The following is a 27,489-nucleotide window of genomic DNA, read 5'->3' as shown; positions in this document are numbered from 1 at the left end:
TCTTTTCAAAAAGTTTAACTTCTTTTTGACTAGTAGTCACGTAGGCCATTTTTTTCCAATATTCACACATTGCAAATTTTGTTGTAAATAATGAAATATGGATTTTCACTTCATGACTTTTAGAATTTAGACATGACTTTCAAGATTTTCTTCTTGATCACAAAGGATTACAAACACATTCTTACCCTCAAAATTTAATAAAAAGGTAAATGACTAAATATTGTTATCAAGGATTAAACAAACGATCACAAATAACTTTTGCAACCCCTTAACTGCTACACTAAACCTTCAATTTATGTCAAAATGTGTCAACTGTTGTATATATATTCATTAAATCAAATTTTGACCTATATATATATATATATAATGTAATTTTTCGACGAAGGGGTGTCGCTTGACACCCCTTGCCTTAATGTAGCTCCGCCCCTGCTATATATACATTCCTTTTATCTGTAGAAAATTGAATACATTGAAAGGAAAAACAATACTACTCTATTTCTCTTTTTCTTTATTATTTAACTTGTAATATATTTATTTTATAACAGATCCTTCATTATCTCTTTTTCGTGGAAAAACCTTCATATTTCTTTCTTTTTAGATTATATGCTCACATGTGCATTTAAAAGGTTGTACATGATTTACTGTTGATTGTGATTTGTGATGTTACATGTGTGTGAAATATTGGTGACTTTGGGTAATGGTAGAAGATTGAAAAAGGATTAATGTGGTGAGTTCGATGAATCGAGTCAACAATAAATTTGAGTCATTTTTATAATATTAAAGACATATATGATTCAATATTATATCAACACATCTAACGAAATCAATAGTATAACATATGATAGTATTGAATTTTTTTTTAACAAGTTTACTTTATCTCTAGAAACGAGAAAGTATATCTTCAAAATAAATAAATGTCTCAATAGCTCTTACATATGTACAAGAATATGTGAACTTTAAATACAGAAAATGTTTATATTTTATGATTTTTTTTTTCCTTACAAAAAGGATTAATGGGACAATATATTTGAAATTAATAGGTAGGGATAAATTTTAAAAATTAAAATGCTGCGTCTGCCGGGAGTCGAACCCGGGTCTATTGCTTGGAAGGCAATTATCCTAACCGTTGGACTACAAACGCTGATGTTTGTTAGTGTTATTATTATATTTTTTGTCTATTCACTACATGCTTTGAGGCCCGATTAATTTGAACTCTCGTTAGAAAATCTACATTGGAGACTAAAGCGCTTCTTATCAAAGACTATTAAAAAATTCATGTCTTAAAAGTTGAACTTGGGATTTTTTAAAATTAAGAATGAAGAAATACTTATCATTTCACCACAACTTTTAATGATAATATTATTAGTACTCTCGATATACGTTTGATTATCTTACATATATTAAGGTGATTTTTCTAATAAATAGAGTAGTTTTTGTCCATTTTTCGGACAAAACGAAAGGTGACCTTTGGGAACGGAATTGTTATCTATTACTTTTTTAGATTTAGATGTGTCTATATATCTTGTCACGTTGCTATTGTTATTTATTTTTTCTAACGTGTCTTGATATTTTGTTTTATTTCTTGTTATATGTGTTGTCACGATATTCTTTTCTTGCAACTTTGCTTCGATCTTTTTTTTCCTTTTCGAGTTGAGGGTCTATCAAAAATAAATTTTCTTCCTTCCCAAAAATAAGAATAAGGTCTGCTGTCTACGTACATTCTATTATTCATAAATCTCACTTATGAAACTATTGTTGGGTTTTGAAGGTGATTAGGGCGTCATGCGGAAGCTTACAATTGCAAATCAAATGGTTGATAAATCAAACGAAAAATAAAAAATATACTAATGATATATTATTAATATTGTTTGGTCAAGTGACCTACATATTGAAAACTAATATTAAAAAACATAAATATGTTTAGGAGAAAATCTCCTCATATACAAAAGTCTTTAAACGACTACATTGTGAATTCTATTGTATTCTGTTATGAGAATATGGATCTTCAATTTATAGATCTCCAAACTTTTCCTCCAAGGAAGGAATAAACCAAATATGGAAGAGAATTATATTTTTCTTTCAGAAAAAAGTTCAAACATTTATGGTAATACTTTGACTTTTTTTAAGGAAAAATAAATCTTAAATTATGATAAGAAAATCAAGGCAAAATCCTAACAACTATACGTGGTGTAAAAGGCAAAGAACTCAAGAATTCATTTTCAACCTTAATTAGATTGATCCAAGTCCACATGACCCTTTAGAAACGCAGAAATTAACTTGGAATAAGTGCATTGACTTCTCCTTGACTAACAAAGACCCCATAGCAAAGTCCTCCTCTTAAAGGGAAATTCAGACCTAAAAAAATAAGAATTGTCATTAGGCTCTTTTGACCATACTAATAAGTAATAATATGTGAAATTTAACGGATATATTCGTCGCTAATATTCTAGCATAAATATGCACCTTATCATCCAATGCTTGTATCAAATTTATCTTTGTTTTAACGATACCCATCAATTAATCTAATTAGATGTTTAATAAATCTAATAAAAAAAATACTAAATATGCTATTAAAGTATGTAAAATTGTGCAAATATGTCCTTTGATTAATAATACTCATAAGAGTACTCTCAATCAAATTTATTATCGAGTTATCTAATTCAACATATATTATTTTTACAAAGTAATTTTCAATGAAACAAAAAAAGTATCCTTTGACACTTTTTAAAAAATGATGGCTCTGAACGCTGATCTTATACTCATGTCAACTAATTCATCGTAAGTTACTAAATAACTTGCTAGCTAAAAATTAGCGTTACCAGGATAAGATAGACAAGAATTTTTATGGGGTGAGGCATCCCATGAGATTATAGCTATTTTAACTTTTATATAAGATAGCTAATTCCATTATTTTAACACATATTATAATATTTTAATTTTAAATAGGTTTAGGTTGTAAAGTTGTACTTACACCAATAATAGAGGATATCAATATTATTCTTTTTAATCCTTCAATAAATTGCAATTTATTGTGTTGGTGGCAATCTTTATTTTATGGCGGCTAGGATTTCATATATATTATGTAATAAAATAAGAATTAACGATGAAGTCAATTCGTTTGAGATCATAAATTAACTTGTTTTTCTAGTCCATTAATATAAACTATGAAGGCGGCGTTAATAATGTCTTAATAGTCCTGGAAATAATAGACTAGAAAATGAAAGAAGTTATTTTCAAATGTTAAGTTAGGTATGCATTATAAAAAAATTAAGTAGTTTGGTTCACAAAGCATTTCGTATTCATACAGTTTGGAAAAGAATTGTGTCTAGATGTAGGTTGTTTATTCTAATGCAAATATTAATAACTAATTTCACAATTCGAACTCATAATTGCATACATTATTAGCATCAATTAATTGAAGATCATTCAATCTTGGACACGTATTTTACTTATTAGTCAATGGAAATGATATGAGACAAATCATTCCCATCTTTAGTTAACCTTGCTTTTCTATAGACAGGAATTTCACTAGAAGTGTACAAAATTTAATATATATGAGTGAAAAGTATCATTTAACATAAAGTAATTCTTCGATCCAACGACGTATGCAACTTGTGCTGTGATGGTATAATCTCTTCATTTAAGCTAGAGGTTTCAAATTCTAGCTTGGAACCGTAGAACATTACAATTGAGACCACTTTACCCCCACTTGGGGCTTACACAACGTGAATCCGAATTAGACAGATGAGTTAGACAGATACCAATTGTTAAAACTTCAAAAGTTACATAATCTGTTTGTAGCAAACATTACATCCATCTAACAAATTTGAAATGCACACTTAGAACTCAGTAAATAGCTCTGTGCATAACTCTTCTATACAACATAATAGACAATTCATAGAGTTACACATTAAACATTTTCTCTTATAAGTCCAAATTGATCATAAAATTTCATCCTCAGACATAAACAGCAAAGTCATTGCTGCTGTCGATTTCCGATTCGAGGTCTTCCTCTAAATCATCTTGTTCTGTTGTCCCTGCATGATCTTTCCCTTCAGATTTTGACACTACTCCAGGTATTTTAGCTTCTTGTATCATCTTCATGATTTCTTCCACACTTTGTTGTAGTTGCTCTGAAGCTTCTTCGAATTTCGCGTGCTCAACATCCATCAGTTCTTTTGGCAGATTCTTTAAGAACCAAGGATGTTTCTTTATCTCAGGAATAGTTATCCTCTGAATAGGGAATTCGAACGTTTAATGCACAAATTGAAGTCAACAATATACATGTTATGTTAATGAACAAACCATAGTTAAGTCATGAGTTTTACCTTAGAGGGATTTGCAACAAAGATTCGCGAAAGGAGGTTCTTGCAATCTGGTGTGATTCGTACATAATCGGGTATGGAGTGTTGGGCACTCATTATTCTCTGAACACAAATAAAAGATTCTTTAGTCGTTAATTGAGACTACGGTTTACAAATTTCAACACACTTGTACTTGGTTCAAACATTCGAAAGAAGTACTCACCCCAATGGTTTTCCTGAAGTTTTTCGGATCTTCAGGATCCTCAAAAGGGTATGCTCCTACTAACATTACATATAGTGTCACTCCACATGACCACACGTCTGCGATCTGAAAAATGCATAACGATAACATGAGCACAGTATTCAAGTGAAACAACACGAAAAGAATATAAATATATTAGCGTCATGTTAAATGTAATAATCAGTGACAAAACTAAAGCAATGTCTGAGAAGAGAACTTGCCTTCCCATCATATTCCTTTCGTGACAGGACCTCAGGCGCAATGTAAGCAGGAGTTCCCACAGTCGACTTTGGTTGTGAATGCAGCAAACCAGACTGCATGATAAAGTATATACAAGTAAGTTAACATCATGTTAAATGTAGCATAGTAAACTTCATAACTAGAAGTCAAGAACAAACCTTGGAATAACCAAAATCGCATATTTTTAGACGTGGTGAAGGACTTCCATCAAGAAGAGTATTTTCCAGTTTCAAGTCCCTGTGACAAATTTCCTACGAGAAAGTAAAAACACGATTTGAGAATGACTAGAAAGATGAGCATTTAACAAGATGTTTATGTATTTTCAAATTTACCATGGTATGACAGTAGCTGACTCCAGATATAAGCTGTTGGAAGAAGAAGCGAGCCTGTTGTTTGTTGACACAAAAAATGAAGTTAATTAGTACAACATGATCATTCTCATCAAACATAGAACAATACGAGGAATTAGAGATATCTGCTTAACCTCATCTTCACTAAATCTGCCAGCACTGCATATTCTACCAAAAAGTTCTCCACCTGCTGCGTACTCCATAACAATTGCCAAATGCGACGGAGTAACCAGGACCTACAAAAAAGGGAGTATGCCATGTAAGTGATGTAACTGTGAATGTGTAATGATCCATTGAGTACATTGTATTAAATATATGTGCCAAGTAGTCTAATGGACAAGTATCAACAGCAAAACGAGAATAATAGAACAGAACAGAAGTTGATTGAAGTACTAGATTGCAGAGTCTCAGCAATCTAAAAGCATAGATAAGTGTGCGCAAGAAAGAGATGAAGAAAACAATCAATCCATAGGCCAACTACAACAAAAATTGGGTCAATCACATATCTCTAACTAAAGTTTCATCCCCATGAACTCATCGTTAGCATTCCACAAAAATCCATCTTTAACACCCAATATTACAGTTGCTTAAGAGGGGATTATGTAATTGCTATGAATAGACTAAAACAGGACCTGTAAATTGTGTTTTGAAGTTTTAAGTTAATAACTGCAAGGAATTTTACTCATATGTACTCTGCTTACTTAAAAACAGAACTATTAAAATGTACTTTTATTTCCAACAACAACTACGCCTCAGTCCCAAACAAGTTAGGGGTGGCTAAATACTCAATATACACTCTGCTAACAAAAGAGAACTAATGCAATTTATCTCTATTTCCACTTAATCTGGGAAGTCATCCCCATATGATAATCATATCTATCCAGGTTCGGTACAAGCATAGTGATCGCTATCTCTAAACTAGCAAGCTAAGCTCTACCAAGTCCAAGCCTTTTGTTTCAAATGTTAGGGTTTTACCCTGATTTTCTTACCTTATTTGAAGTTTATTTTTTCCTTAAAGAAAAGTCAAAGTATTACCATAAATGCTTGAACTTTTTCTAAAAGGAAAATATAATTTTCTTCCATATTTGGTTTATTCTTTCCTTAGAGGAAATGTTTGGAGATCTATAAATTGAAGATCCCTATTCTCATAGCATAACACAATAGAATCCACAATGTAGACATTTAAAGGGTTTAGTTTATGGGGAGATTTATTCTCTCAACAGTTATAATATTTTTCTTTTAAATTAGTCTTCATATTAATAATATTATGTTTTAGTATCGGTTTATTTGTCATCTAATTTATCACCGTCTTGATTGCAATTGTAAGCTTCCGTATGACGCCCTAATCACCCTTCATAACCCAACATCAGAAAGGGTAATAATGTTGCTAACAATGTGATTATAAAAAAGAATATATACAGTAAACATCAGATGGATATATGCAATTTTCAGGTTCATAACAAATTGATAAAAAGTAAGTATTTACCTCTTTAAACCTGACAATGTTCGGATGTCTCAACGATCTATGATTTATAATTTCTCTCTGCACATTCTCATCAATCTGAGACAAGAATAAAGCAGTCTTTACATCAGGCTAACAGAATCAAAGGAGAAAACACTACATACTGTAACAATAACAACTACATCAGGCTGAAAGCATTTGACACAACTTAGTAAATGAGGAGAAAAATATTGTACTTAAAAAAGCTTTTGCAATGGGCCAAAATTGCTCCTTTTTACTTTGGCTTATAGTTGAATCACTAACAACACAATGTCAACTGCATTTCAAACTAAATCAGTTTTTAAAAACTTTCTTTTTTGTAACATTTCAGCTCAAGCAAACACTTCTTGCAAAAAACTCAAAAGCTGACTTTGCAAACTCAAAAGTCCCAAAACCTCAAACTAACACAAATTCTAGAGTAGAACCAGTAAAGGAGTTCAGTAAAAAATCAACCAAATAAGCAAATCCAACACAATCCTTAACCTAACAAAGTGAAATATAATGACAGCATCTACAAACAAAAGTACAAAAACAAACTTTTTTTATAACAAAAAAACTTACCTTTTTCCCTCTTTCTATATATTTGACAGCTAAAAGCTCCTTTGTCTTCTTATCCTTAACTAACCTTGCTACTCCAAAATTCCCAGCACCAAGTTCCTTCAAAAGCTCATATTTTTCCTCCATTCTATCCAATCCAAAATCACACACCACAAGCTCTTAAATCTCAAACTCAAAAGAACACAAATACCCAAATCAAGAATAACAAAAAGACTCAATCTTTTTCACTAGAAAGAAATACCCAAATCAGGAATACCAAAAAGACTCAATCTTTTTCACTTGAAAGAAATACCCAAATCAAGAAAGACAAAAAAACTCAATCTTTTTCACTTGAAATAATACCCAAATCAACAATAACCAAAAAAAACTCAATCTTTTTCACTTGAAAGAAATACCCAAATCAAGAATAACCAAAAAGACTCAATCTTTTTCCCTTGTAAGAAATACCTAAATCAAGAATAAGCAAAAAAAAAACAACTCAACCTTTAACAACCAAAAGTTCAGTTTCTAACCAATCCTTGTTTTCAACAACTCTCAGTTGTACTGCAATTTATAGTAAATGATGACAAAATGCAAAAATCAGTTGAAGTATGTACACAAAAAAACAATTGGAGAATATAATGTTTTATTGGTTAAACTAAAGGACACATATAATATTTAACTAATTTAATATTTGAGGGGTTGGCTTCAAAGTTCAATAAGTGTTGAAGTGATTGATTATCTGACACTTGGTTATGGCTGAGGTGGATGAATTATTTAAGTTTGGGCATGGGATAAACTTTTGAATTCAATGTACCAAAAAAAAAAAAGTAAAATTTTAAATTCAACCATTTTAATAAACGTGGGCTGAGAATGGGACCCTTGTTTTTGGTTTTATATTCGGTGTTCGATGTTGTACTGTAGCTTCAACTAAATTTGGAAGCGCATTGCATCCATTAAAAAGTAACGCTTTCAATAAAAAAATTTCTATATCTAAACCTCAAATTTAAAACTTTTAATTAGGAATGAAATAGTCACGAAACGAAAATGGGGCCCTTGTTTGTGACTTTTGGGGTAGCATTGAAGAATATATTATCCAATCATAAGCCACCCTTATATTTAAGTCTGCCGACTTTTATGAGAAAGTTTTTAAAAAATATGTTTTTATACCTTATTTTTCAAGTTAATTAAAAAACTACATATTAATTAAAGATCTCTACATAAGCAAATGTACCAAAGATATTGATATTTGATAACCTTGGTACCAAAAAAAAGTACACTCGACAAATTATATTTATATATCACCATTAGATTTTACGTTTCTTAAGAAACTAGGTAAGTTTATCATTATATTCTTATTTAGTATTCTCCTGAAGTCGAGTTTTCAATAAATGAACATAAATTAATTTATTTTGATTAAGTAATTTGATCAATGAACATGAATAAATTATTTAATGATCTTATATTGGTCAAATTAATATTTTAAAGACTAATAACTCTCAAAGGTAAAATAGAAAAAATAGTGTTATTTATACGTTAATTTTTGTGAAATAATAAATATTAAGAAATATTTATTTTTAATAAAGACGACATAAATAGAAACAGATAGAGTATATTTAGTTTTAGTGTATGATGGGAAATGGAAATCATTGAATATATTTGGCAAATAAGTTAGATAAGATTTGGATCCTAGCGTTGGTGGTCGGTTGGTAGCTTTCATTCTTTTTTATGATTGCTATATATTTGTTTTATGTCCAAATTACATGAACACCTAACCCCAAAACTTCTTCATATTATATTATATTAAAATATTTATAAATCTTGAAAACATCTCCCTTTCAATATATATATTATATTACTCTTATTTAGAAGTGAGAGTTGGAAAGGACCAACATTGCATTAATACTCTTGTACAATATGCATACAATTTTGTACATTAACTTTTCAATGCATTAATTAGTTGTACAATGTGCAAAAACAATTGTACATTAATAGAAGGACTAACACCAAGGACTAACATTGCAATTATTATTATTACTCATTAGTCCTTATTAGAATTATTATTATTACTCATTAGTCCTTATTAGAATTATTATTATTACTCATTTGGCTTCTACTTTTTCTACATATTTTTCTTTAATAAAATAATTATTGCCTCCATTTTTATTTTTAATTTTTAACATTTATTTTTAATTTTAAAACATTGGAAATTTTATGTTAAAAATTTAAATAATAGAAAAAATGATTTATTTAACTTTTATCATCATCGATACAACTAATTTATTTGACGTTTTTTCTTAATCTTCATCTCATCATTAATGTTATTTATATAATTTTCTTAAATCACTTATTTTTTCTTTTTTAACTCTTTTTTTATATATATAAAAGTTGGATATGTAAATGATGATGTCACATTTCTTAGAAGCTAACATTACTATTTATCTAATTTGTCCAAATTTAAAAAAAAAATGAAGATATCATACGCAAATTTATGGTTAAACTTAAACTATTTGATTCTAGAAAAATAAAAAGTCTCACATAAAATGGGACAGACGAAGGATAACTCTCAATTAAATTTATTTCACTTTTTATTTTCCATTTTTAGCATAATTTTTCAAGTTGGATTTCTAGGAATTCTATAGTAAACCCATTTAAATTTTACTTTTTTGTTTTAAATTAGAGAACTTGGCCGCACTTCGCGCGATCATTTAAATTAAATAATTTTTTTAAATTTTATATTTACTTTGTTGTTTAATTGTAATATTATTATTTGTCTTAATAATATGAAGATTGTCAAAAAAAATAAAGCTTCAAATTTTACATCTATTAAATGAGGAAGAATATATTTTTTATCAAATAAGTTAAAATATATTTGCTAATAACAAATTCTTCCATTGCATGAAGTTCATCCTTTAATATATAATATATATTTCGGTCTACCATTCTCCTTAAATGTCTAAGAAATATCTCATAATGTCAAATAAGACTGTAATACTCTCTCTATCTCTAATTACTTCTCCACTTTTAAATTTACGCATTTATTAAGAAATCAATTAATGACATAGTCAGTTTATCATTTTACCCCTATTAATTATGAAGTAGATGAAAAGTTCTGCAATTTTCAAAGTAATTGCTCATTTAATTGAGGGTATAATAGGTAAAAAAAATATTCTTTCTTGATTTGTCAAAATGGACAAGTAATTAGAGACAACTATAAAAGGAAAAGTAAACAAGTAATTAGGGACAGAGGGAGTACTAAACAAACGCATCAACAAATGAAATTTATATTAAAAATATATTGAATAATGACATAAAGATACCTTAATAGAATTTCCTATCCATTTACAAAAAAAAAAAACGTCACCCTTTCAATTTCGTTATATCTTCTTATTTAGTAAAAGAATCATCATTTATTATATTTTACTCCACCTTCATTTGTACCGTCAGAGTTTTAAGAATAAACATTAAATTTTAAATTGAAATAAAATTCATTGAAAAATGACAGAAAAAATAATAATAGTATATGAAAATTAAAATAAGGTGCAAGAAAAGCCTTTTCACAATAATTTTTTCAAATATATTGACAACAATTAAAATGAAGCTGTTATTTTATCTTTAAAATTAAGTTTCATTGAATTGAATTAGTACAATGAGAAAAAATATTAAACTAATAACTTTTTGATGTTATTAAATGCATTCTATTTTTAATTGAGCAGTAGATTAAAAGTTCCGAATTAGGATATTAAAATAATATCTTACTCTCTCCTTAATTATTATGGTATTGCAAACATTTATTTTCCTTAAATCGTGATTCATTTTCCATTTACAGTTATATTCAATTAATTTCTAATGTATTGAATGTGGTTATGGGATATTGAAATAATATCTTTATTTTTCCTTAATCATAATAAAATTATAATTTAACATTTATTATTCTGAAATGATAATTCTGTTTTAATTCCTAGAACATGTTGTTTACTATATTGAATGTAATTATAATAAAACATATTGTATTTAGTATGACAAAAGAACTCAAAAAATGGAGAAATTAGATAAATAGTAATCTTAACTTCTAAGAAATGTCACATCATCATTTACATATCCAACTTTATATATATAAAGAGTTAAAAAAGAAAAAATAAGTGATTAAACAAAATTATATAAATAACATTATTGATAAGATGAAGATTAAGAAAAAACGTCAAAAAAATTAGTAGTATTGATGATGATAAAAGTTAAATAAATCATTTTTTCTATTATTAAAATTTTTAACATAAAATTTTCAATCTTTTAAAATTAAAAATAAAGCTTAAAAAAAAAAATCGAGGCAATAATTATTTTAAAGAAAATATAACCAAAATTGTCAAAAAAAAAATATAAAAATAAGTAACTATCTATTAGTAAGAATGGTGTCACTACATTTTCTATTTTAACTTTATTGTTACGTATGGATAGAAACTTTTACATGAAGAAATGATCCAAAAAATTAAAAATAATGATTCCTTAAATGGTGATTCCTTTTCCATTTACAGCTTTTCAATTAATTTTTAATGTATTATATATGCTTATGGATATTGGAATAATAATTTTATCTTTCCTTAATCATAATAAATTATATTTTAACCTTTGTTTTTGTGAAATGATAATTTTCTTTTCATTCGTACAACATATTGATTAATATATTAAATGTAATTATAATAAAACATGTTGTATTTAGTATGACAAAAGAATTCAAATTTTTTAAAAATTATAGAAATAGTAATCCTAACTTCTAAGAAATGTCACAAATATATATATATATATATATATATATAAGAAAATGATATAAATTACATTAATGATGAAATGAAGATTAAGAAAAGAAGTAAAACAAATTAATAATAATATTGATGATGATAGGAGTTAAATAAATCATTTTTTATATTTTGTAAATTTTCAATATAAATTTTTCAATCTTTTAAAATTAGAAAATGCTACAAAAATAAAACTAAAACTAAAAATCGAGGCAACAATTATTTTAAGGAAAAAATAACAAAAAATGTCAGAAACATTGATCAGAATAAATAAGTATTTATTGCTAAGAAGGTGTCACCCCACATTTTCTATTTTAGCTTTATTATTACATATAGATAGAAACTTTAAGATGAAGAATGATCCAAAAAATTTTAAAATAACAAATCAATTATGTAAAAATACATGTGTAATTCTTATAAAGTTATAATAACTAATTTCTTCAAATAAATAATTAAATGAAAGAAAAAAAAGTAATTAAGAAAATAATATAAATAACACTAATTATGAGATTAATAGCATTGATGAGGAAAGGAACTAAATATGATCATCTTTTTAAATTCTTTTTTAAGAAAATATATATAAACTTTAATTAAAGATAAATAAGAAAAAAAAACTTTAATTAAAGATACAAAAAATCAAGACAAAATAAAAGAAGAAAGAAATTAGAAGAATAATGAGGTTGAAAGAAATAATATCTAATTTTCTCTCTTTTCAAGTCACAAAATAAATTTTTGCTTGTTCTCCTCCTAATTTGATACGAATTCCATAAATAGAATGATTTTTTCTCCAAATAATTTTTCTTACCCTTTGAAACACTAATCAGGCTTCTTATAAATTTCTCAATCACAATGAATTTTCTCTCCTTGTAGGAGGAATAAACATTTTTTCAAAATGTCTTTTATTTTGAAAAGAATTTTTTGTTACATAATCTCTTTCTTTACATCAATGTCTTCACAAGAATAATGAGATATTCTCTCTTTCTCTTTTGTTAAAAAAGTCACATGACCTAGAAATTTGATGGACATCTTAGCGACAAAAGTTGATACCATATATTGATCATTATCGTCAGAAGAAGAAGAACCAAAGTGAAGAAATTTGTTCTTATTTGTTACAAATGCTCAACTATTTTGTTTTTATTTTATAGGCTAAATAATTATAAACAGTTATAAAAAATGAATAGTTTTTATCTTTTCATCTTCCATTTTCATTTACTTAAATTTATATTAGTGTAATGTAATGGATGTTATAAAGGGCATAATTAATCGGGTATGACATAAATACATTTTTTTTAAGTACAAATAAAAAATACAAAACAAAGATAAAATGTCAAAAAAGGGAAAAAAATATGAATACAAATACTGGTCATAGAGAGATGCCACATCAAATTGTCAATATTCAACTTTATATATACATATATAGGTTCATGCCCTTAGATGTTATTTTATTACTTTAGCTGGCATCGACATTTTTGTAAATCTGATATCTACTTTGGAACATTTTATAATGTGGCATAGGCTGACAATTCAGATCATAAATTTAAAATAATAAAATTTAATTTATTATAATACTAATATCAATATCATAAAGATATATATATATATATATATATATATATATCATTTAAAAAATATATAAAAAGTATTATGAATTGTAATAATTAACTGTTTTTTTTAAAATCATATAACTAATTTGATTTACAGTCCAAAATTCATAGGTGTCACATAATTTACACATTAATTCTTCATTACTTAATATATGTAATTATATCAATGACATATAAATTGAAATTAAAAAATACATATTTTATTTGAAAATCACGTAATAGTACTATAAGATATAATAATTAACAACTTAACATATTTAAAAAATTTAGTTGACTCTCCAAATTCCATATGTCTCATGTAATTGAGACAGAGAAAGCCATATATTGGTTTAAAATTAATAAAAATATTATAAATTATAATAATTAACAACTTAAAATTTATAAAAAAAATCCTTTCAAAATTTTTAGTTGGCTCTCCAAATTCAATCGGTATTACAATAATTAAAACATAGAAATTAACATAGATTGGACTCCTGCTGACATTTATGTTTCCTTTTTCTAAATTTTTTCTTTTATACTTTATATAAATAATTTTTTTATGTAAAAAGTATTATAAATCATAATAATTAATAGCTTAAAATATTTCAAAACATATAAAAAGTTTTTGTTAACTTTCAAAATTTCATCTATACCGCATAAATTGGGAGAAATATAGATATATAGATATTTTAAGTTGCTAATTATTGTGAGTTATAGTACGTTTTATGTAATTTTCATATATATTACTCGGTCCTGATTTATGTGATACAAATGAAATTTCAAAAGTCAATGAATTTTTTATAAGTTTTTTTTTATATTAACTTGTTAATTATTGTGATTTCTAATATATTTACGTAAAACATATTCTAAATACAAATAATTAGCAACTTAAAATATATAAAAACATACTAAAAAATTGATTAATTTCAAATTTCATATGTACCACATAAATTAAAACAGAAACAGTAACATATATTGGGCCCCGTGCTGGCACGGGGTCTCATATCTAGTATACTTAGACATCGGAGCCCGTGCTAGCACGGGCCCAATATGTATTATTTTTTGTTTCAATTTATGTGACAAATATAAAATTAAAGAGTTAATCAAACTTTAATATTAATTTAAAATAGTTTAAATTTTTAATTATTGTTAACTATGGTAAAATTTTTTTTATGTCTTTTAACATTCTAAATTGCTAATTATTGTTGTATGATTTGTAATATCTTTTACACAATTTTGAAATAATAAAGGTTATTTCTTCTTTCTCAATTTATGTGGTACTAATAAAATTTTGAGATTCAATCAAATTTTTTTGTCTTTAAAATATTCTATTGTTAATTACTGTAAATTATTGTACTTTCTAAGTAATTTTCAAATAATATATATTATTTTATTTGTCCAATTTATGTGTCACCGATAAAATTTGAAGAGTTAATAAGATCTTTTACATATTTTTATATCTTTTGAATATTTACGTAAATAATTATTGTGATTTATAATATTTTATACAATTATTTAAAAAAAATTAAACAACAAACAAAACGAATTATAGGAAAATTACCAAAGCATCCTTGAATACATCAATAATGGGTCCCACTTTTTGTTTAAAAAAATATGCATATTGGGAGGATATTTTTGTCCAAAGTGAAAATAGAATAAGTATAAAGCATTAAAGTCTTTTAAAATTTTAAATTGTTAATTCTTATGGTATGATTTGTAATACTTTTACGTCATTTTCAAATAATAGAGGTCATTTCTTCTTTCTCAATTTATGTAGTACTAAAAAAATTTTGAGATTCAATCAATTTTTTTGTCTTTGAAATATTTATAGCTGTTAATTACTGTAATTTATAGTACTTTCTAAGAAATTTTCAAATAATATATATTATTTCATTTGTCCCAATTTATGTGTCACCGGTAAAATTTGAAGAGTCAATCAGATCTTTTATATATTTTTATATCTTTAAAATGTTTAAGTAATTAATTATCGTGATTCATAATATTTTATACAATTATTTAGTATAGTAAAATAAATTTAAAAGAAACAAACAAAACGAATTCATCATAGGAAATTACCAAAGCATCCTTCAATACATCAATAATGGGTCCGACATTTTGTTTTTAAGAAATTGCACATTCAAAGGATATTTTTGTCCAAAGTGGAAATATTGTGTAAAAAATGTGTATTTATTGTGATTTTGAATGTTTTGTTGGGTAATAGGACGCACCCAAAGTTAAAGTGTCTTTTTGAAAATCTGGGACAACTTCAAGTTGTTTTTTCTGAAAATTTAATTTATTTTCGTAAACTATGTGTCAGATCAAAATCAGATTAACAAATTCAAAAGGAATGAGTAATAAATAGCTTATACCCTTTTTTTAAGTAGACACCTTATGTTTTCGGGGGTCCTATTACCCCACGAAACTATCCAAAAGCACAATAAATACATCATTTTTTCAACATCAGTGCTCTCAATCCAAGAGCGTGTGCCACACCTCCAACCCGTTACAACCCATTTAACAAAGGCCGGGTTTTATCCTAACCCATTCATTTTTTAACCCATAACCCAAACCCAAACCCAAACCCAAACCCAAAGAAACTTCCAACCCATTTCACTCTCACCTTCCCTCGTCTCTCCCTCTTCAACCGATCAAAACCCTAAGAAATTTCATGAGGCAAAGCTAGTTGGTAACATTGCTTGTTGAAATTTGTTGAATATTGGTGGCGGAACGAAGAAGTGAAGACTCATAGGTTAGTTTATTTTACATTGTAAGTGAATTTTGTAGTGATTAGTCGTTAGTTTATTTATATTGTTTGATGCGTATTTCGTTTGTCGTCATGTTGTTGTTGTGTATATTACTCATATATATTATTGGGAAGTTGGCCTGTTGCAGTTGATGTGTATTTCTTTGTTGGGTTGTTGTTGTTGTTATTGGGTTGTTGTTGTTGAATATTGTTGTAACTTTCATTGATTCAGTGTTTCTGAGATCTGTTTGTAACTGTGTTTTCAGGATTTCTTACAATGTCATTTGTTCTTATAACTTTGAGATGGTATCATGGGGGAAAAATTGTGTTTGGTCCCCCATCTGATTATGTTGGTGGGTCTGTGACTGAATTCTTGGAAGTAGACACTGATCGAATGTCTTATTTTGAACTGAAAGGCTACATAAAGGACTTAGGATATACAACAGATTGTTCCTTTTTTATTAGATCTCCAATCGATGGCTTTTTGGTTGAAGTTAAAAGTGATAAGGTTATTTGTGACATTTCCTCTATGTTTAAAAATGGGGATAGAATGGATGTTTATGTCTGTCATGAGGTTAATGAGCCAGAAATTGCTCCATTGGCTTTGGATTATGTCCCCCATGTGATGGACAGTGGTGTAGGTGGGGTAGGTGGGGAATCTTTTACATCTTTTAATGAAATTGAGTCTCCTGTTGAACCTTCTAGTCCTCATTCTGAACATTTCAACCCTTCATCTCAGCCTTCTAATCCTCTTGGTGAACCTTCCAACACTTCATCTCAGCCTTCTAATCCTCTTAGTGAACCTTCTAACACTTCTTATCAGCCTTCTAATCCTGCTGCTGAACCTTCCAATCCAAGTGTAGAAAGTTCAGATGATGAATCATATGATGAATCAGATAATGAATCAGATGAGAGATCTGAAGTGTATAGCAGTGAAGAGAGTTTAGATAGTGATGTTCATGAAGAGTATAGGGATTTTAGGGCTTCAAGAAGGCATTTCAACAGGTCAAACAGGAGAACTAGAGGTACAACTACAGAACAGATTCATACTACTGAAAAGGGCCCAGATATAGGATATGATGAAACAAATGTTGGCAGTAAGGATAGCTTATTAGGTAAGTTAGGGGGTGATGAACCTTACTATCCTAGTGATGAAGCTCCTAGCTTTGAATTAGAAGAAGAAACAGGATGGGGAGATGGTGAAGAGGTTGAACAAATTGTTAGAAAGAAGAAAAAAAACAGAGTTATTTTTTATCCAACTTTTGAGAAGATTGTTTGGGAATTAGGTTTGGTGTTTGCAAATGTAAGAGAATTTAGGGAAGCTGTAACCAAATATGCAGTTCAAGAAAAAATTCAAATTGAGAAATATGTGAATGAGCCTGGAAGAGTAAGAGTTAGGTGTTGCAAAAAGGGTTGTCCTTGGTTATTGGTTGCAAGTTTGGATAGCCAAACTACAGATTTTGTGGTTAAAAACTACAACCCTATCCATATTTGTGTGTCTTCAACTCATAACTATTTGTGCAATTCAAGGGTTCTAGCTGTTAGATACAAGGATAGAATAACTGAGCAGCCAAACATCAGAATTATCAAGTTGCAAGAGCTTATTAGAAAAGAATTGGATATTCAAGTTGGAAAGACAATAGTGAGAAGAGCTAGAGCTAGAGTGTTAAAAGAGATTATGGGTGATCATATTGCTGAGTATGGTAGAATTTTTTATTACAGAGATGAGATTTTAAGAACAAATCCAGGTAGTACTTGTATTGTTAAATTTGGAGAAATTGCTGAAACTGGGCATAAAATCTTTGAAGGATTTTATGTGTGCTTTCATGCTTTAAAGAAAGCTTTCTTTGGAGGTACTAGGAGATGCATTGGTCTAGATGGATGTTTTCTCAAAGGAGTTTGCAGAGGTCAATTATTGGTGGCAGTTTGCAAAGATGGAAATAACCAAATGTTGCCCATTGCCTGGGCAATAGTTGAGGTTGAGAATAAATTTACTTGGGCATGGTTTTTGACTCTAGTGAAGAATGATCTTCATCTTGGAGTAGGATATGAACTTACCCTGATTACTGATATGCAAAAGGTATGTCCTTGGTTATTAATGCACATTCATCTTTACTTTTTGATTCACATTAACTCTTTTATATGTTTATTTTCTTTCTTTAATAGGGACTGGAAATTGCAGTGGAAGATTTATTACCACTTGCTGAACACAGGATGTGTGCTAGACATGTCCTTGCAAATTGGTGCAAAAATTGGAAGGGAATAGAGAGAAGAAATGTTTTCTGGAAGATTGCAAAATCTACATTTGAAGCCGAATTGAGGGACCACATAGATGCTATGAAGAAATTGGGAAGTGACTGCTTGGATGGTCTTTTGTACTACAATGTAGAAAGGTGGTGTAAAAAATACTTCCAAGAACATAGCAAATGTGACTCGGTTGATAACAATATGGCAGAGAGCTTCAATTCATGGATATTGTCTGCAAGATACAAGACAATCATTACAATGCTAGAAGAGATTAGGATAAAGATGATGAAAAGAATTGGTCAATTACGAGAGTTCTCAAACACATGGGTCACTGATATTTCTCCCATGGCTTTTAAGATTTTACAACAAAACATTAATAAGTCAATGCAGTGTAACATATCATGGAATGGAGAAAGGGGTTTTGAGGTTGTAGACAAAGGCTTTACACATTGTGTAGACCTTGTTAGGCGCACCTGTAGTTGCAGAGCTTGGCAGCTTAAGGGCATACCTTGTCCTCATGGTGTTGCTGCCCTACACTACAAACAATATGAACCAATTCATTATGTGGCCAGCTGTTATCACAAGGAAACCTACCTAAGGACATATGAATATGTTATCCAGCCAATGAACAATATGAATATGTGGCCACCATCTGTTAATCCAAGAGTTCAACCACCAGCAGTTAAACAGTTGCCTGGAAGACCAAGTAAAGCTAGAAGGAAAGAGGCAAATGAAACAAAGAGAACTGGTAAGCTTAGCAAATGTGGAGCTGTTATGACTTGTAGCAATTGCCATACAAAGGGCCACAATAAAAGAGGTTGTCCTATTCCTCCAACTGTTCCAACTCAAACTGCAACAACTTCTACTCAACCACAGGTAAATGTATCAATTCTCATTAATATTTAGTTGAATATATACTAATATGTTGTATTATAATAATCAGGCCAGATCAAATAACGAAAATGGTAGAGGAAGAGGAAGGGCCAAGGGAAGAGGGATGTCTCAAGGAAGCCAGGAGAACACACAAGCAATGCCTCAAGGAAGAGGCAGAGGAAGAGGAAGGGCCAAGGAAAGGGGGATGTCTCAAGAAAGGCAGGAGAGCACACAGACAATGCCTCAAGGATGAGGCAAAGGAAGGAGCGCCAAAGGAAGGGGAATGCCTCAAGAAAATGAAAATACAAGCAACGGAAGAGAGATGCCTCACCAAAACCAAGTGAATGAAGGAATGAATAGAGGAAGATGCAGGGGAATAGGTATGCCTCAAAAAAATCATGAGAATGAAGGCACTAGTGGTGGACAATCTTCAAGACCTTTTAAAAGGTCAAGGATGGTAGGATTTGGAGTATTGATTGGTGATGATGGTTTTACAACTGTTAATGTAAGTACAACTGTTATTGGTTGGTGATGATGATTTTTCATATACTTTTACTAACCTTTGTGGTTTATTTATACAGCCTGGAATGCAAAGTCGTAGAGTTGTTGACATTGGTACAAGAGTTCCAAGGAGGTCTGATGAAGTTACTGGAGATATTGGCTATCAACCACATTTTGGAGTGAAATGGAAGGGAAAATCAGCCATTACGAGTAATAGACTTCAACAAATAAGGGGTGAAAAAAGAATTCAAACAAGGTCTGCAACTGCTGCTATTAATGAAAGCCAAAGCAATTCAACTACTAAAAGATAGTTGACTTTGTGGTTGTTTTTTTTTTTTGTGTTTGGTTATTATTGTGTTATTTACACTTTTCTTGATACCAAACTATATTTTGGTGGATTATTGGGTATCAATTGTGTTTTGCCAAGTTTGTTTATGCAACTTTCTTCTTTGTAATATTTAATCAAGTTGTATTAACTTCAAACTTTCAGTAAGAATGAAATGAAGTTCTCATTTTGTCACAATGATTGTCATTCTGATTATTCTCTTTCGATCAAGTATGAAAGGAAGTTGGCAGAAGAGATTACAATGTTCTGTCTACTGTTAAATGGTCACAATATCACACAAAATAGATGTATTATACAACCAAAAATCAACAAAAACAACAATGTATTACACAACCAAATAAGCTTGCCTTAAACCAGAAAAAAGAAGCAACTACAACAAACTCCAATGTATTACACAACCAAACATAAACGAAAACAACAAATAACAACTAAGGCAATTCCAATGGCATACAACTACATTTTTCAGCATTTACATTCTTATTAATGCCTAAAATCAGAAAAAACACTGCGACAAGCACTATGATAAGCTTCCAATTCAAGATGCTACATTTCATCTTCTTCTTCTTCTTGATTAGCTTATCATGACATACTTGATCACCTTTCTTCTCCAACAATTTCATCTTCTCTTTACTTTTATAGAATTGTAATGCTTCTTCCAATTCCTTAATTCTATTCGCCAATCTTGGAATAACAGACTTGGATCGCATATCAATCTCCTCAAGATCCCTCCATCTAAAGTACTTGCATGAATTTTCCTAAAATAGGCCATACACAGTGAATTTATTGAAACATTGAACAAGAAAAAAGAGTAAAGAAATATGTATCGAGCTTACACGAAAGCGTGGACAGGACCAAAATCTTCTAGCTGGGTTGTCCTCAGACCACGAAGTCTGCAATTGCATCAAGTCTCCATGTTTGCATCGCATTGTTAAATGCAACATTGGATCGTTCTCGTCATTACAAATGCGATTCAAGCTTGCATTTGACATCTCTCCCTCAAAACCTAATCACAGATTTTAAACAAAAAAAAATAAAAAAAATAAAAAAATTGCAGAAATCTAACGGCTAACAATGGAGAATTTTGGGGAAGATGGTCTACTTAATGAGGAAGCTAATTCAAATTGGGAATGCCACATGGTGGTTTAACATTGGTTGGATGTTGTTTTTTTATTCCTTGACGCGCTCAACTTGCGTGACAACACTGATGGGTTTGAAACGGGTCAAAATGATGTATTTATTGTGATTTTGGATAATTTCGTGGGGTAATAGGACCCCCGCAAACATAAGGTGTCTACTTAAAAAAAGGGTATAAGTTCCATGGGGTAATTATGTATTTCCTCAAAGAAGTACTCATTTTGATTGAAAGCTAACAAGATAGTTACAATATAACTAAATACTATAAAAATGTTTGCATTGTGACTTATTATATATATATATATATATATATATATATATATATATATATATATATATATATATTCTTTATTTTCCTTTTAAGAATTTATTATTAGTAATATTATTTTAGAGGGAATGTGGGACAGAGAGAAGGACGAGAAGAAAGAATATTACATAATGAGGTTCGATTCTCTATTATACTAAGCTTTATCTCTTGTGATTTGTGAGGCACTTAAGGCTCGGGGTGGCCTAAACACGTCTAACAAAGGCGAATTTAAAATTTGAAAATTTTAAATACATTAATATACATATTTATATAGATCAAATATGAGAGCTCTAAAAGCTGGGATCGAACTTTAGTTGGGTGGGTGGATGGCTGAATGCTTTAGCTTGTATTAGCGATATCAAGTTCCTTTTATGATTTTCATGGGGGCATTGATATCTATATATATTGAAGTTAATAGGTGCACGTGCACCTCCACATATACATGTGGATCTGTTGTTCTAACGCTCAATATTTAGAGTTTGTTCTAATAATTTTATGTGAATCGTGTATTAAATTCTTAAGTAACTTTGTTGATCCTTAAAATTGTGTTATTTAATAAAATAATAAAGTTTCCATTAAGGAATATAAAAATAAAGAGTAATTAACTCAAATAACGAGTTGTAAATGCCTATAACATTGCATATTTACTAGAGTACTTGAGAATATTGTGAGTGAAAATCATTTTCTTAAAATAGATAGCCAAAATTTGTACTTTCACTTGCTATTGGTCTTCTTATTTTAGTCATGTATCTTAAAATTATAATATTTTTATTATTTTGCTATTTGAAAGCAATTTTGATTAACTTTTTTTCATGAATGAGTAATCTTTAATATTATGACATTGTTACGTTGATAAAGTTTTATTGATTATTTACTTTTTAGTAAGGTAAAATGTGCAACTTGAAATGCTTTTTTTAAAACATAATATTTGTTTTCTATGAATTTCTTTTAATATTTTGATTGTCTCAAACTTTAAATATATCCCCCCCCCCCCCCCCCCCACATTTTGATGTGATTACGCTATTTTATTAATTTGTATAAATTTAAAGATTTATAAGGCTTACGCCCATGTGAGGGGACTTACATCCGTCTTGCACTCTCATTATATATTAAGTAAAATGTCTCGCCTCACGTTTCTACTTTTTAAAACATCGAACTACAATACAAATACAAACAATTGGATATCAAGGATTCTCTAACACAAAAGTGTTGGGCCCAATGAATAGAATCCAGGGCCTTCACGAGATAATAAGGCCCAATAAGAACAATGAGTTTTGTTAAGCCCATGAACCAGAATGAGGTATTTTACTAAGATAATTCACTATAACCAAATCCAAACAAGGAGGAGGAGGTGAACACGTGCAAAAAAATTCCAAAATTTGAATCGAAAAAATCTAATATGAATACTTTTTCATCATGTCATGTGTTTAGGTTTTCAACTGAAACAAATCTTAATTCAGATGTCTAAATGAACTTGTTGACCAATTTAAGGGATTGTCAATATATTAAGCTTTTATTTTTTGAAAACCAACATTTTTCATGCCTTCAAAGTACCAATGGAAGAAAATTACATTTTATACACCCAAAAATATATTTAATGGCACTATGTAGCCCAACAACTAATTAATTAATGTATTTTTAACTTGTTGCTTAAGACTTAAGAATCATGATACACCTAATATGCCTAGCACCATTTATTGAAAAAACCTACCACCATCAATAGCCAACCATTCCAAACTTATTTCTCTTTATTTCTGAACCGTGGAATTAACAAGTCTATTAGATAGCTGAATTAGTAAATTTAAAATAAATTTAAATTTTATACTCCATTATATTACTATAAATAATTTTTACATCATTAATTAAGTCATTCAAATGATAGGGATATCATAAATGTATAAACATTCTTAAAATGTGAAATTTGATATCTTCTTTAATAAAATATGTTATCATTTCAATAAATAAAGATAAAGTGACAATATAAAAGTTGACAATATATATTATTTAAACTTTCAAATAATTTTAAAGACACTTTTACTTTTTCCCCCCCTTGACCACGTTTTTTTTTTTAATAAAAAGTTTAGAATAAGAAGAATTTTACCAACTTGGGTAGAACCAAAAGTCCATGAAGAGTTTTTGCTATTTCTACTTTTCCCTTTTTTTAAGATTTGAATGTCCAAAGAATATTCTTTTGCTGAATAGACAGAGTAAAAATTCGTGGGTCCAATTTAAACGATAAAGAAGTTTGGTTAACGATCTAATTTAGCTTGTCAAATGAGACATGTTGATTGCGCGATCCTCCAATCGCGATTTAAAATGTGTTTTTTAAATTGAATTTCTAAAATGCATTTTATAAGTCGTATCTCTTGTGTTTTCGATTTGTAAACTTTTCAATAATATTGGTGAAATAAAAATCAAGTAATTGGTAGTGCTTCACTAGAAAGGCTTAATTAATATCATGCTACAAAAGTAAATGTGTGGTGGAAATAAATTATTTATGCACTTTATCTTTATGATTTTTTGAAGCAACGATTCTTGTTCTTGTTTATAAAAAATTGAGCATCCACCAACATGTTAATTGATGAATTCATGGCACAATCACAGGTGAAATACCAACAATTTATAAGAAAATATCAAGTATTTTAAAAATAATAATAATTAATTAAACCATTAATATAAGTGTAAATTCAATTAATTCCCAGTATCTCTCTTTTCTTTACCAAATTGTTGGTATCTCATGCAATAATTATTTCTTTCCTTTCATATTACTTGACCCTTGTTGATCTAACACATTGTTGGAGAAATATTAGCTTAGAGATGATATATTTTACTAAACTAACCATGTTTTGAAACTCTAAATATTATTAATATTACTTTATATATGGTTATTTAATATTAAGGGCTTTGTTAAAATACAACAACAACATACCTAGTAAAATCCAACTAAGTGGGATCTGGAGAGGATAAAGTGTATGCAGACCTTAACAACACCTCGTGTAGGTAGAATATTGTTTCCGTAAGATCATCAACTCGAATACATCAAATTTAAGTAAAAGTAAAATAATAAATAAAGGAGAAAACATAATGGTCAAAAAGAAAAGCAATATAAATTTTACAAAAGAGAAACAATAACAATAATAAAATAATGTGATAGTTGAATACAATAAAAATAAATATAGGAGTCAAATAAAATGAAACTAAGTGGTAATTGAATAAACTATCAGATAAAATTAATAGAATAAGAAGCTGAAATTTCTATAATTAGTTTCTTATCCTATTTTTGTTTAAAAAAAATACTAGTAGCAAATTAACAAATATAGTAATTTGACAAACTTAATACATTTCCACCATAAAATACAACACATGATTGAACTGCATAAAGTAATGTTAAACAATGAAGGCATGCTATAAGCCTATAAGGCTAATAGCTACCATTAAGACAGAAGGATTATGATAGAGCGATAAATATAGTTATATTTCTCTTTTATTAATTAAAAGTCTCAAATTTAAATTCTGAATATAAATCGTTTTACTAGAAAAAAATTTATCTTCTAATTGTGAAATTTTCTGATACGAATCTAAATTTAATTAAGGTCCAATAAAAATATTAATCATCGAATGATGATTTGAAAAAAAAAAAAAAAAACCTATTATAGTGGCATGAAAAGAAAAGGATAAAGAAAGATGAAAGTTCACATGTGAAAACCTACCTTGATTGTCGCCTATAAAGTGCGAAAACAAAACCTATAGTCTGTTAAGCAATAGTAACTGAATTTAAAATTTATTTTTTAATATATTTAACAAAAAAATTAATATTTCAATAGATCATAATACCCACAAGAGTTAACAACTTAATTTTTTAGTGACGTAACAAATCACGAGGGACTAATCTCTCCCCTAAGCATTGATAACTAGAATTCACTACAAGAAACTGAACCTTTAGCGGCGATCCACAAACTCCAGAATATCGCCACTAAAAGGCAATTTTGACATTTTACCGTTATTAATATTACCTTTAAATTGCAGTTGAAATTAAGTGAGTACCAAAAACAAAAAAAAATAAAAAATTCAAAACTAAGAAATCAAAATCACCAACTTTATTACAGTTAGTAGTAATAATTTTCAGCACAATCACCGAAAAGTTGATAACTAACGTAGATTAACAGTTAAAATATCATAGGCTAAATTTATGTAATTACTACATAATCATTTTACATGTTGAAGTTGTAGGTTTTAAAGCTTTACGTCTTTTCCTTCAAACTATCGACATTATTACTATGAATCATTAAACTTTAGTTAACTTATCATAAAAGATATTAGAAAAAATTGAAGAGATACTATTTATTAGGAATTTGTTTTACCTAACTTTCTCATTAATCACAACATTTATTTATACACCATAAATAAATCTAAACCCTAATCTATTATAGGCCTATAATATAGTACTTGTATTTATGAGTCCGGAGCTAAAATGACCATTTTTTTCTTTCGATTAAAATGCATAAATGACACTCATTTTTTTTTAAAACCAAAAGGGACAATTTGATGGTAATCATGGAGCGAGATATGTTATGATTTTAACAGTCGTTAACGACGTAAGATTTAGAACAATATCGCTGCATAATCAACGAGATATATATTTCACTTTCTTTCTTTCTCGCTGTGCAGGTTGCGATTTTCTCCTCTCTTTTTTTAAAAAATCGCTACTTGTGCAACGAGTTTGTATTTTGATAGGAGGATCGTGTTATATATAACAATATTTATCTAATATATTTAATTTATATATAAAATTTTCTTCACATATCTAACATATATAGTCATGGTTCCCTTGTCCTTCGGGATGACTCAGTTGGTTTGGACGGCGGTTATCCACACGGATGATCCGAGATCGATCCTCCCTCAATGCCTTCTGAGTCGAGCATGTCGCATAGGGCTTGCCTAATGCGGTTTACACCCGCTGTGTGGTTTGCAGACTATTACACAATGGGGGTTTACCCAGTGCGCACAAAGTGCTCACCACAGAGTGCTCAGCCGAAGGGTAGAGACTGTGGCAGAGATTATAGTGGTTGCGGGTTATCCTGGGGTTCCAAAAAAAAAGTCATGGTCCCCTTTGTTTAATTATATATGTACCAACATTAATAAGGACTGCTAAAAGCTCGAAGAGATGTGAAATTTAATGACAATATTATGGATACCATACATTAGGAATTACTAGAAAATTAATAAACAACGGCATGTTACTCGTAGGACCATTCCTTAATTTTTTAATTCAAGATAATCTAATTAATTAGTTACACTAACCACCAAATCATTGATGTTATATGGAAAATAAAGACTCGTTTGACCATCAGAATGTTTAACTTTTTTTTCTGGAAAATTTTACCCATTTTATTTGAAATTAATGTTTAACCATTAAAATTTCAAATATAACTTAATTACGAGATATATTGCACATGAAAGTCCAAAACTAAATACATATATCATTTGATTCTAAAAGTGTTCTTTTAAGGGCCCGTTTGGCCATGCGATATGGTATCATGATATGAAATCTTGATATGGTATCATGAGATGAAATTGAAGGTTTGTTTGGACATGCGATATGAAATTTTTGTGTTGTATATTTTCTCATAAACATAAAAATCCCATAAGTTGTAAAACTATTAAAATAGCCCCAATTGTTTATTCAATCTTATCAAATAAACAAAAATTATAAAATCGCATAATAAATTATTACAAAGTTATTTGTTCTTCAGTTAAATAATTGTTTCATCTAACTTTAATTTAATTAA

General features: G+C 28.9%; 1 protein-coding gene and 1 non-coding gene across 2 annotated transcripts in view; both read right to left on the bottom strand.

Moving 5' to 3' along the window:
* Positions 1-1,069: 1,069 nt before the first annotated feature.
* On the bottom strand, positions 1,070-1,141 carry TRNAG-UCC (transfer RNA glycine (anticodon UCC)). Its single transcript has one exon. It is a non-coding gene; the product is annotated as a tRNA-Gly (tRNA).
* A 2,776-nt stretch (positions 1,142-3,917) lies between these two features.
* Positions 3,918-27,489, bottom strand: part of LOC125827081 (serine/threonine-protein kinase SAPK3-like) — a 106,478-nt gene continuing 82,906 nt past the window's right edge. The window contains exons 2-10 of the mRNA XM_049506444.1: positions 7,198-7,340; positions 6,622-6,696; positions 5,270-5,371; positions 5,118-5,171; positions 4,944-5,036; positions 4,767-4,859; positions 4,528-4,632; positions 4,329-4,427; positions 3,918-4,233 (exon numbers count right to left, since the gene is read on the bottom strand). Coding sequence (XP_049362401.1) covers positions 3,958-4,233; positions 4,329-4,427; positions 4,528-4,632; positions 4,767-4,859; positions 4,944-5,036; positions 5,118-5,171; positions 5,270-5,371; positions 6,622-6,696; positions 7,198-7,320 — 1,020 coding nt within the window. The 5' untranslated portion in view covers positions 7,321-7,340 and the 3' untranslated portion in view covers positions 3,918-3,957. The remainder of the gene's footprint in view (positions 4,234-4,328; positions 4,428-4,527; positions 4,633-4,766; positions 4,860-4,943; positions 5,037-5,117; positions 5,172-5,269; positions 5,372-6,621; positions 6,697-7,197; positions 7,341-27,489) is intronic.

The sequence above is a fragment of the Solanum verrucosum genome, unplaced genomic scaffold (assembly GCF_900185275.1).
Source record: "Solanum verrucosum unplaced genomic scaffold, falcon-dt-bn FXZP01000060.1, whole genome shotgun sequence".
NCBI classification, from domain to species: Eukaryota; Viridiplantae; Streptophyta; class Magnoliopsida; order Solanales; family Solanaceae; genus Solanum; species Solanum verrucosum.
Note: the sequence above shows the minus strand (reverse complement) of the source record. Positions and strands in the feature narration are given on the sequence as shown.